Genomic DNA, 12,541 nt, shown 5'->3' on the forward strand with positions numbered 1-12,541 from the left:
CAGTCATTGTTCAACATTAAAAAAACTGACAAAGGTTGATTGTATTGTAATTCAGCATTGGAGTAACAGGTTGTAAAAAGGGCTATAAGAATCAAATGAAATATGTGTCAGTCTTACCTTTCTATGTTTCTAGACTCTCTGACCCCAGAGATAGAAGCTGACCGCAGCGGGGGCAGAACAGATGCTGAAAGGACAATACAAGGTAGGAATTTGCAAAAGGCTATAAATCTCGATCTTGCTATATGAGTTTTTCCTCAGCTTTAGACTGCTATTCAAGCATGTAGCCTACCATCTGGGCCACATCAAAACAAGTTCAAACAAGGTCAAGTTCATCTTGCTTGTTTATAAGAGAGAATACATTCTGTGCTGATAGATTTTCTTTAAATTAATAGGTCATTTCTGTTTATACAGAGCAATTAAAGAAGAATAATTAATTCGAAGCAATACCAGGTTGAATCTCAGACATGCTGAATGCAGTTTTTGTGAATATGTATAGTTAGATTTGAGATAACAATGTTTTTAAAGGTATATTTGAAGCATTTTGAGCCTTTTAACTATACAAATGGCTAAATCTAATGGGTGACATTCAAAGCATGGTGAGAATTTCATAGCTAATATTCAGTGGCAGTTACTAAAAGGTATGTTTCAATAAGCTACTCTGAGCGTTAACGATAAATAATCTGTTTATTCCCTTCTTGGATTTTTCATTTACCATATTCCGTTATTTACATTTTAATAAAACAAATCTGCTGAGTAAATTTATACATGAAATACTAAAGAGAGCCATATTACTTCCCCTGTGAATCTAAATGTATATATATATTGCAAACACCAAGATATTAGTAAAGAGCAAATTTTTAAGATAGTATTTATGTTATAATATCTTTTCTAGTCAACAGGCTAAATGTACCTACATGAATACTAAACAGTAAAAATAGCATTTGTTTTCAATTGTAAACGAAGGTGCATTTTTCAGAGGCAAGCCTAAAATGATTAGCTCCTGTAATCACTCTCAATTGCCTTTATTTTGCATTTAGAAGTCAATCATCTTAACAGTATCATTTGACATCTTCTGTGTGTTATTTAATCACTTCTTCAAACTCCTAAAGAGTTGTTACTGGTGCCACAAGGAGGCTGTAACAGCAGAATAAAAAGTCAAGCTTTTAATACATTGAGCATACAAAAATACAAAAGAGGCAATAACAACAACATTTAGATTTAAAGCAAGTTATGTCTGCAAAGTCAGTAACTCAGAAGTTGGAGTATGCCAGATTAAATGTTGCCTGAAAAGTGGGTACATGTTGTGAGGTTTATTACTCCAGAATCCTACTTTCCTTCTCAGAAAATCTATCCCTTATTCAAAGCACCATTTGATGTAATTCGTTTAGTAAGAATCCAGTCATTATGTCATTTTGTAATAATCCAGTCATTTTGTTATTTTGTTTGGTGCAAAGACAGACTTCTAATTTCTTTGGACGTCATTCTATTACACTTGTCACTGCAGTATCTGAGCTCTTTGCAAACATTATCTTCGGAAGAGCAAGGAAGTGAAGTTTGGAATATTCCCATTTGAAAGCTGGGAAACAGAGTCACAGAAAGATTAAGGTGACAAATTGCTTAACTTTCAAGTAGCTAGGATCTATTTTTTTTCAGGATAATTTGCATTTTTGGCGCAGGTGTTCAGTGTATTTAAAATCACTGTTCCTGTTGAATTCAGTTTCGTCGATGAGCTGAGATACCAAGTTGGATATTTATAAAATGAGCAATACATAATTACCGAGTATTTTGGAAGTATGTATTCTAAAGGACTTATCCCAAACTAATAAGAACAGCACTTCAGTTTTTAACCATGGTTATCCATTCTTTTCCAGCTATCCTCTGCTTACTTAAGCTCATTTCATATATTTCCATTTCTGCAACAAATAAAATTAGAATCTTACAAGCAACTTTCTCAGTAATGATGACCTTTCCTTGATTCATCTGTCCAAGGTGGTGCAAGGAAAAAAAAACACCAACTCACAGATGATTATTTAGTTAAAGACTGGACCGTAATATATTCTGATCATAATATTGGATCACATTGCAAAGGCAACCTTAATTCTGACATTTCCTGTCTCTACTTTGCAGTCTTAACATATAACTAAAATAGGGATGTTTTAAAGAAAAGCAGAAAAGAAGCAAAAAATAGAGTTGCAATTTCTAATAGTTTAATATATTCAATTTAATAGCCATACAGTAGTTAGAACTTTTAGATCTACCACAATATGTAACCCTAAACACAAATGTGACTGTAGGAGCTTATTGTCATTGTGGATCAGCTATTACAGCCTGACAGGTTTCAGAAAAAGTTCAAGAAATAGTTAATGGCAGACGAATAATGCTAAGTGTCAGGACTCTTTCTATTCACTTCCAGTATGGAAGGGGATTCCCTGTCACCATAAACTCCCCTTTTTCTGTGTCACCCTTAGCATGTATCTCTGCTTCTCCTGTATCTCTATGTTCCTGTTCCCCCTAGTTTTTTCCTCCTCACTCCAATTCCAGCTTTTGTCAATGGCTACTCTCACTCTTTCCTGGCTCTACATTACGTTGTGTTTCTTTTTTCCCAACTTCACGTTCTTCTAGTGCTCTCTTCTGAACTCAGTTTCATGCCACCTTGATTATTTCTTTAATTGAAAGCTCTTTCTCATCTCAGTAACCCCTGTGACTCTCTGACCCTGTTGCTTCTTCCTCTTGTCCAGCCATTTGGAGAGTCCGTGCTGCATTAGCATTCCTCGTTACCAGCCTCTCCTGTTTGGTACCACATCCCTGTCTGTATTCTCTGCTTCCCCTCACCTCCCCATCAAGCTCACGTTCCCTCCTGCTGTCAGCACACATTCTGTTTCTTTTGCATCTGTCTGGATATCAGGGAGAGAAGCACTGAGAGAAAAGCAAAGACAATTTCTCTGTTCTTATCTCAATGTTTAGCACGGCAATCGTTTGCAGGAATGAGGGGAGAGAGTTGCAGGGAAAGAACTGCTTCATTCTTGCAGCACCAGGATAAAGCATGCTCAGTACAGATGGAGTCTTTGGAGAATTTAGCTGCAAAACTCTACAAAAGCTTTCCAACGAGTGAAACTGGGATTTTTCCAACACTTTTTTGAATTTCCACTGGGGCAGCAAAGACCCAATTTTGCAATCAATTTTGCAAAATTTCCATTACATTGTTGCATTTTATCTGTAAATTATATTTTCTATACTCTAGTATGCACTATAGAAAAATTATTATATAGAATATATAGTGTATTCCATAATAAAAAATATCATACTATCTCTTTCATGTTTCAGGTGGGAGAAAATACCAGGGAAATACTTATGCCTTTCTTATTCCCCTCAGAAATATATCTTTATCTTGATATCAAAGCATGTCTGGGGTAATAGTCTCTTTATGCACAGTCTTTTTTTTTCTTCAACTTACTGTATTAAGCATGCTATGCAGTTCTGTACCTAAGCAAACAAAAGTAGGAAAGCTGCAGCGTTCTGTGGGGAAGTGAAATAATTGAAATACCAAGTGTATTCTCAGCATTTAAGACAATATTACACAAGGAAATCATAATTAAAAATAAAGATTTTTCTCTACTATTTAATGTAAATAAAAGGATACCTGTCAACTTGAAGTTATATTTAATGTTGATATTTTTAACTATCACCTTTGTGAGTAAGGAATAGGACTAATTTAAGTGTAAAAATAATTGCATTTGTCAATAAGAGCGGTATGTTCTGTTCTATTATTCATCATACAGCACTCATTCAGACTCACTTTTAGTTCATGTAAAAGTCTTTTGTAAAATAAGAGAGATAATAAAAATAAATTTGAATATGATACTATAAAAAGAAGCAATACAAGATATTTTAGGGATGGGTTTGGGTATTTTAAAACACTGGGTAGATAACAGTTTGCTGGAATATCCATAAAATGGTAACAAATTATTATAATCAACAATCCAATTACAGGTCTCATATTTTTTAAGATACAGACACTAAGTTATTAGGAGCTGGTGTAGACACTGGTTTTAAATGTTTTCTTTCTTGTTTCTGTTTAAAATAATAATAAAGCAGATTATCCTCTTCTCCATACATATTGTAGGTTCACTAGATGCCTATGCCTAGCTCCCAATCCGGTTTCCCAAGACCCCCTCATCCCACACAAAAAGGTACCATACAAAGATAATGTTTGACTTTTATATACTGTTTTGTTACCAGACCTCTTACTAAGCACTAGAACAATGACATTTACTGCCGCTCTTACTTTCTTATTTCCATCGACTTGTTCTTCCCTATCTGGTTACTTGCCGTATATTTGTCTGCCTACATTATTAATTTTTCTTTTCCTCTATAAATCCCACATTCCCAATTTTTTGTCTCCCAGTAGTTTCCCTCTCAAGTCCTGTGCATTCTTCTTCATTCCATTTAAACACCACTCCCTTTATGGGGAGTGTATATGTGCATAAAAATATTCTACTTCTGCACTGTCTTCCCCATTGACTATTCTTTTCATATAGTGTCCCTGTCATGTCTTCCTTTTCCCAAATCACTCCCAGATTGTTTTTCTCCCAAAGCTGTCCTGCTAAGAACAGGAAGCTTAACCAAATTTTCTCTCTCTCAGGCTGCTATTTTCTTTGTCTTCTCCATTTCTTTCTTGTTTTCCAGCAATTGCCTCAGCTTCTATCTTTTCTACTTTATTCCGATGAATTTCCAACATCTACATGCCATCATTCCAGTTGCTTCTGAAACCAGCTCCATCATTTTCTGCTAATAGTCTTCTCACTCTGTTCAGATCCCATGAATTCTCAGGCCTATTTTGTTTTGGGTTTTTTTTCACCAAAAATGTCTGATTGTGTTCCAACAGAACCTTTGCACTTTGCCTGTCCTCAAACTTTTTCTCTCCTACTCCACTCTTCCAGTCAATTTTTCCTTAACTACACATTCTCCTCTAACACAAATTTTGTTCCTTTTGTCCATCAGTCAAAACTTCATACCTCAATTCCTGATTCAACTGCAAATATTTTTTTTTTCCTTCTAGCACATTATCAGCCTTTCTCCAAAGGAGTCTCTTATCTTACTCTCCCTGTCCCTTAGCAAAATGAATTTATGCTTCCTAAGCCCTTTCCCACCGATGGTTTCTTCTTGCCTTTTTCTAGTTCTCTACCTTGTCTGTAGGCTCATATTAACAGCGCAGTTTAGGGTAATGCTAAGTGGCTTCAGACTATGTTTCCTGATGTAAGAAAAAGAACCACCCAGATATCATGCACATAGAAGCTTCGAGGGCCATCTGTCTTTTTTTGTCCCAGAAAGGACAAGTCAGGAAATGGAGATGTTGAGCAAATCCAGGAACTGAGAAAGCAAGCAACTGCAACTCAGCACACTGGCTACATAGTCCTGTATGAAGTTACTTGTAAGGCCTTTGAAGGCTACTAAGGAAGAGTGAGAAAGAAATTATGACTTAACTTTGCCCATACCAAGAACCTAGTGCGTGCATTTTGCTGCCTAAGTACTCGAGGAAAGCTGCCCTGTAGCTGCTCTCCACATGAATAAAAACTGCTTAGATACAGTTTCAGTCGTTTGCTTAGAAACCTAACCTAAATGGTTTTCTGCGTTGGTTTGAAACTTGCTTAATCTATTTTTCAACAAGCAAAATCAGTGTAATAAACTCAGCAAACCGTAGTTCCATTTCAGAGGTAGAAGTCTTGGACAAAAGCATGCAGAAAGGTGTGAGGATATTTCTTACGAGATCAAAAACTTTGTTGGAAAAGGCCATTATCAAGGCCGTAAAGTCAAGCATTCCAAAATTAGGAAATGGTAGCATTAAGGTTGTCTTCTGTACCTTTGTTCAACTATCTTTGTGTGTGCATCATGATATAATCTTTAATTATATGATTAGATACTGTGTTTTTCACTGTACCCTGTCTCATTTAGTGCAAGGGACAAGGATGGAGTTGGATAAAAGGATATCTGTCCAATATTTTCTTTATCTTCAGTGCTCAATGTGTGTTCTCATGCTTTATATAATACCTAGTCTACATATAACATTTTCATCATTAGACATCGTGCTGTACAGAAGAGGTGTGAATGATTATCTGAATTTCTTTCGTATGTTAAATCTTAATTTTGGCATTTCCTAACAGTTGAATATTTTGCTTCACCATTTGAATAATGCCCTAGGTAACCATTTCCTGGGGTTTTCTTTGTAAACTACAAGGTCAGAAGTTTCACTGTGAGATGACATCTGACAACCTTATGGACTTGATTCTTTAGATTCACAGTGATAAAGCTAACAAAGTAACTGATAAACTGCAGTATCTTATTATGAGCAGTGTGGTCTAGGGAATGACCATTTTGCCACGGGGTTTTGCAGATACTTGTTGAGATAAAGACAGTCTTGGGATACATTTCATGCTCTTGGGCACAGAATCTTCCTTTCATTTTTCCTACAACTTGTATAACTTTCAATAGTGTCTCCATCAAGCTTTTTAATTCTTGTTTCTTCCTCATCTCTGGCCATCGTATCAGTTCTAATATCCATTTCCAGATTTTATAATCGTTTTTTTGCCTATTTTTTAATCTCACCTTTCAATACAAGTTTCTGTTTATACCCAGTCATAATTCTAGGCTCTAATTTTAACTTCTTACACCTAGTATCTTTGTTAAACAAGATCCAGATATCTCCAGATATGGGCTCGTAATACTCTATCCATGTGTTGCATATCCAGTTACTTGTCAAGATTTCTTCCTCTAGGAGACATCAGATGACTTTACCTGACTTTCTTGCCCTGTCTGTGTTCTGTCTCCATCCTTCCTTCTGTTCTCAACCACTGGGTTCTGTTCTTGTCTATTCAGTCCAAATCACTCTTCAGTCTTAGTTACTGTCAGCCAACGATCTCTTATTACTACGTCCCTTTCACAGTGTCTTCCAGTGCCCTGGTTTCTGTGTTTTTATCGATGTGTTTAACCAGTCTCAGTCACTCCCCCTAGTTACATTTTCTGTCTTTATTTCAAATTCCAACTGCATCAGACTGTGTGTCCTAATTCCTCTAAATCTTAAGTTTTATATGAATTTGTGTTTGTAGACTTAAAAAAGATTACTGTTGGCTGCTAATCATAGATAGGACACATTTTCCTGTGCAAGACTACTCTCAAATTAACTAATGATTTTTTAAAAATAGTTTTCAATATCCTCAAATGACAGGACTTCTGTTTCTTTTCTGGAGGCATCAGTTCTCTTTGCAGCACATTTAACTAAAATGTCTTTCCTTTAGTCTATCCTTCGTTTATTTTACCCATGATGTTGACTGTGATGACCAGCATGAAGTCCACTTCTTTTATTTTTCTTCTGTAGAGTCCCTTCAGTAATTGCATCTTTCTCCCAGGGCTTCTTTGTCCTATCTTTGCATTTCTGTCTGTTATTCTCTGTGTCCCCCTTCCTCTTAATCTAAAGCGATTCTATTTGCTCCAATAGCTCCTCAAAGATGAGGTCATATATCTTTATAATGCCATGTAAACTGATGGTCATATATTCTCTACAGTAATTAATACTGTAATCAATCAATTAATGATTAAACCCATGAAAAGAAAAGTACCATTTATTTATACATTTTATCAAGTTTTTTCTTGCCTTTTTTCTCATTAAAAGATTTTTGAAATGTTAAATATATATGTACCAATGTGTAAATTCTCCATTTTTAATTCAGTTGACACTTGCTCATTAGTTATTCCATTTTTATTGCCACTTAGTAAGTACTATGGATTTGTTGTTGCTCATTCATTACTGCATGGGACTTCTAGCAGAAAGGTGCTTGGGGTTAGTATAGAGCCAGGATTCTCAAATGGATTTATCAGGTCATTTTCAGAATGAAAATGCATTTCCACTTTCCCATGTAACATTCCTTCTTCTTTGCTGACGTGTTTCAACGTTGTTTCAACTTCCCTTGTATTGTTACTTTCCCATTCTCCTTCCACCTTGTATCAACCTCCCTCACTGCCAAATATTACTTCTGAGTATCTCAAATCTTTCTTATTAGGCCACTTCTCCGACCTGCAAGGCAGTGTGTGTGTGTGTATGATCTGGAGCTATGTGTCTGCTGGTTGACCAGGTGGCTGACTAGGAGATACACACATTCTGAGGGATCAGTGACAAGCTAGGAGATATGCATTTTCTGCTGGACATCTTGTTGCTGCCTCTTGGCAGCTGGGCAAATCAAACAGTACATGATGCTTCCCAGCAGCTGATGGGCCAAACAAATGGTTTTTCAAGCTGCAAGAGACCCACGGCCCACCTGTTGTGCAGGCCTGCTATAAAGGTTGAACATTTCAGCAGGGAAAAGAAGTCAGGAGCTGGAAACAAAGCTGTCAGAAGCCTGGAAGGCAAAGAGATTTTTTTTTCTAGATATGTTGAATAACTGCCCAAGAAAACATCTGCTACTTAGCTAGGCTGTTTATGGAAACAAACAGCTGACTATTCTAGACCCACAGAAATATAAAATGTTTCTCTGAAGCAGTGATGACAAAACAGTGGACTGCTTTTTTTTGGAGATGAACTTTTCTATGATTTTTAGGTCACTTAGCCTGTTATTCCATTAGTTTTGGTTTTGTGTGTTTTTTTTTTTTTTTAAAAAAAAAAAAGAACCTAATAATTTCCATTTAATTTGTCAAGAAAAAGTGTTTTTTCATCTGAGGAGTCATCAAACAGCAAGAAAGTCTGTCTTTGTTTGTGAAATACCTTGTCTTGTGAGAGTGTGAGAGATAGATTTTTCATTTTTCTTTTCTCCTGATGTTTGATTATCAGGTTTCTCACTTAAGTTTTCCATTCCTAAGTTTTCTGAAGTTCAGTAAGACACCTAGTTTCAGTCTCTACAGCTTTGGTTGACTGCAGACGTAAGACAGGACTGTCTCTGTAATGTGACTGTCATCCTTAGGGTCATTCCAGCACCTAGAGGTAACAGCAGTGATCTGAGCTACCAGAAAAGTGTGAAACAGACAACAGAGTGGAGCAAAGCTGTTGTCGTGACCCACTGGGGAGTGATGCCTGCTGTCTTGTTATTGATCCTTCTCTGCATGCCAGAGTTTGTCAAACAAATCGATGCATTAGTGAAAATGTATGCACATGCACTGTTCAATTTTAGAAGCTGAAGGATAGTGTGTTTTCTGCACTGCTCTTTTGTCTTTCTCGTGCTCAAAAAAAAACCCCAAAACCTTCAAACATAGTGGTGGTATTAAAGGGGAGAAAGTGTTAGAAGTTCAGTATCGAACCCTCAGTGACATTTAGTGGAGCTGCTTCACTAACTCCCTTTGGTTAGTCCACCCAATTCTATTTTATTTTTGCTCAGTCTTCCTAAAACATTTGCTAGTTAAACATTGTTCCTATTTGCAATAACACATACTTATAATGCTTCATTTTCCTTCTGATTAGTGCCTTATACTTCAGCTGCTTTTTGACTGCAGTCTGTAACGCCTTGTATTAATGTCAGGGTCATGCACTTATTATTCATCTGTACAGTGCTATGCACTTCAATGAAATTATATACATAATAATAAATAACAACATTAATCTGTGTGCACCACCTTGAATTTCATTACTGTTGCAGAAGGTATATCTCTGAAAATACGTGCTCTAATTTTTATACATTTTAGAAAGAGCTAGGCTCTCTCCCTGTACTCTAATTTAAATATTTTATTTTATTTCCCTAAGAAGAATAAGCCTTACTAGCTTTACCAGCTCACAAGTTTTAAAGACCTTTGTTTTACTGATTTTTTTGGTTTGGCAGACAAGCCAGTATAGTTCAGATTTTAAACTTAGATTGTACATTAGACATTTATGACATCTCTTGCTAGTTTGTGTGTCTTTTACTGTTGCAGTCTGAATATTCAGTGAAGAAACATACAATAAAGATTTATTTTGCTTCGTATTTCCTTGACCATGAATAAATATTGACAGTATCTTACAATATGTGGAAACCAGACAGTAATAAGTATGTTCCCTATCCCCTTGCTCAGGAGTCCAGCTCTTTGGCAGGTTTTCAACCCAAGCTAATCAATTAAAGACAACATTGATTAACTTAAACAGAAGGTGGTATTGATTGCAAGCAGTAACCTATAAATAGACAATTGTTTCATAGTGTTCATAGGTCATTGTTAGCTACACCTTTAAACTTTAAGGTACATAATCCTGTTATCTATCACCTAAAAAGCAAAGGAAGGGCACAGAGTTAATAAACAGTTACATATATGTTGCAAGACATTCTGGTAGAGCCCTCTCATTCAGTACTTACACTCTTATGTAAACTTTTGCACATTTTCTTTGAAATTACTATGTATTGCAATTTACATCTGTTTTATAGCTGTATATATACGAAGCTGCTGGAAATCAAATATGTTCATGGCTTTTCTACTGAGATAAATGATTAATCAATCAGAGGCTTTCTTCCAACATGGTATTTTAGTGCTCTTTTAAAGCAACTATGTGTAAAATTAATGACTAAGCATGAACAAAGTCAAGTGAGAAAATTCAGGACAATAAGAGTATTAAATAAAACACGTTGTACACCAAAGAGGCTGTTAAGACTTTATATAGAATTGTTTTGACTTTTTTTATTTTTATTCGTCTCTTTGTCCCTCCCTCCTCCATGTTCATTTTATTCAAAGAGAGAAGGATAGGATGGATTAATTCTGACCTAACAGACTTCTGAGGTCACCCCAGTTGTCTTACTACCTGGGAAAGATGGACATTGCAAGCCACCACCCTACCTATTCATGTTTCCCATAAGTGCTCTGTTCCCTTTGTCTTCTCCTTCAGAAAGTAGCTGAAACCTGAACAGACTGGTATACCAGATATTTCCATCATAGTCTCATCAGCTGAAAAACAAATCATATTTTCCCTTCTAGAGAAAGAACAAAAAGACTTTATTTCTTAAATCAGGATGAAAATTTGATTAAAACAACAACATCATTTTAGTGAAATGGTGTTTCGATAGCCTGTCATGAAACAGATATAAACAAAGTGGATTTCTAGTTCATTCACAAATGAACTATAATCCTGTGCCTCTTTAGGTCGGTTGGGGAGCTAGATCTGCTGACTGTAAGCTGTTTATCAGTGTTCTACACTGTGTAGAAAGCAGTCCTTTTTTCTTTTTTTTTTTTTCCCCCAGCCATGTTTACTAGTTCTTAGACAAGTGCTGGAAAGTGGCATCACGTCAGCTATAATACGTGTCATAAAGAAGATCGTTTCTTGGCATTTGGTTTTAAGCTACTACAGAGATTAAAAAATGTTTGTGTATCATCCCTTTATAAAGGAACTTCATCTGTCAATATTATTGTTGCATTTTTCTATGAAAACATTAAGACTCCACCATCAACAGACCTCAAAACATCTAATGGTTTGAGATTTTTCTAATAGTTGCACTTCCCTTGTCATGACTCTTCATGTGAGGCATGAAAGAGACAACTCTTATGCCAAAATAACAGTAATAGTTTTCAATTCTGCTAATAGAATCATAGAATCATTGAATGGTTAGGGTTGGAAGGGACCTTAAAGATCATCTAGTTCCAACCCCCCTGCCATGGGCAGGGAAACCCTCCACTACACCAGGTTGCCCAAAGCCTCATCCAGCCTGGCCTTGAACACTTCCAGGGATGGGGCATCCACAACTTCTGTGTTTTAGAGAACTACTAGTACAAACTAGTAGCCAGCAAATTACTTTATCCACTTAGCACACATAGAAGGAAATCTATTAGATTAGGAGGTCCGTCGCTCCTTCCTGAAAGGTGCTACAGCTTGGATTGGGTAGGTAAAAAGAAACATCAAATCCAGATTAGATTTCGAATCTTGAATTTCAAATTCAATCAGATTTAAAACATTAAATATGAAGAGTGACCATCTTGTTCAGCGGCCTTTTTTGACTGTCAGCCACCAACTGCATCAAAAGAAGAAGAAAAGAAAATTTCTCAGCAAGCCATGTGAGCTAATCTACAAGGGAAGATCGTCATCAATTTCCCATCTCATCCCTGCATGCCTGAAACTCTGAAAAGGGATTTTCAGAGACAAGTTAAGATATTCTTATCTTAACATTAATTCTTACGCTATTTAAAAAGCTACTTAGTTGTCCACAAGTAGATGACTAGTGCCATTTCAGATGCTCCAGCACAGCTGAGACATCTGCGTAGGGTTAATCTTGCCTATGGAAGATCCTGAAGCAGCAGCTGGGAGCCATGCAGGATATGGAAGACTGACTCAAATCATATCAGATGTTGAATCAAGCCCATTTTGCTCATTAAAAACATCTTTGAACATATTACATTCTTGTCTTGGGTTATATTAAATGGAAATTTATAGCTTATTGTATATTTTGAATATAAATATACATTCATTTCTACTGAAAGACCTATGCCACTCTTCTTCTAGCATTTTTAGTGGAAACACACAAGCATTCATGGGATAATTTCTCTAGATCATACTCTCCTATTATATGTAGACCGGCCTGTTATCTGTGGACTAGCTTGTATTTTACATAGC

At 36.2% G+C, this 12,541-nt stretch overlaps 1 protein-coding gene across 1 annotated transcript in view; it reads left to right on the plus strand.

Moving 5' to 3' along the window:
- Positions 1–4,146, plus strand: part of DACH1 (dachshund family transcription factor 1) — a 334,610-nt gene extending 330,464 nt beyond the window's left edge. Inside the window, exons 10-11 of the mRNA XM_086611701.1 lie at positions 134–202; positions 4,124–4,146. Coding sequence (XP_086467827.1) covers positions 134–202; positions 4,124–4,146 — 92 coding nt within the window. The remainder of the gene's footprint in view (positions 1–133; positions 203–4,123) is intronic.
- Positions 4,147–12,541: the final 8,395 nt, after the last annotated feature.

The sequence above is a fragment of the Tauraco erythrolophus genome, chromosome 1 (genome assembly GCF_009769465.1).
Source record: "Tauraco erythrolophus isolate bTauEry1 chromosome 1, bTauEry1.pri, whole genome shotgun sequence".
Lineage (NCBI taxonomy): Eukaryota > Metazoa > Chordata > Aves > Musophagiformes > Musophagidae > Tauraco > Tauraco erythrolophus.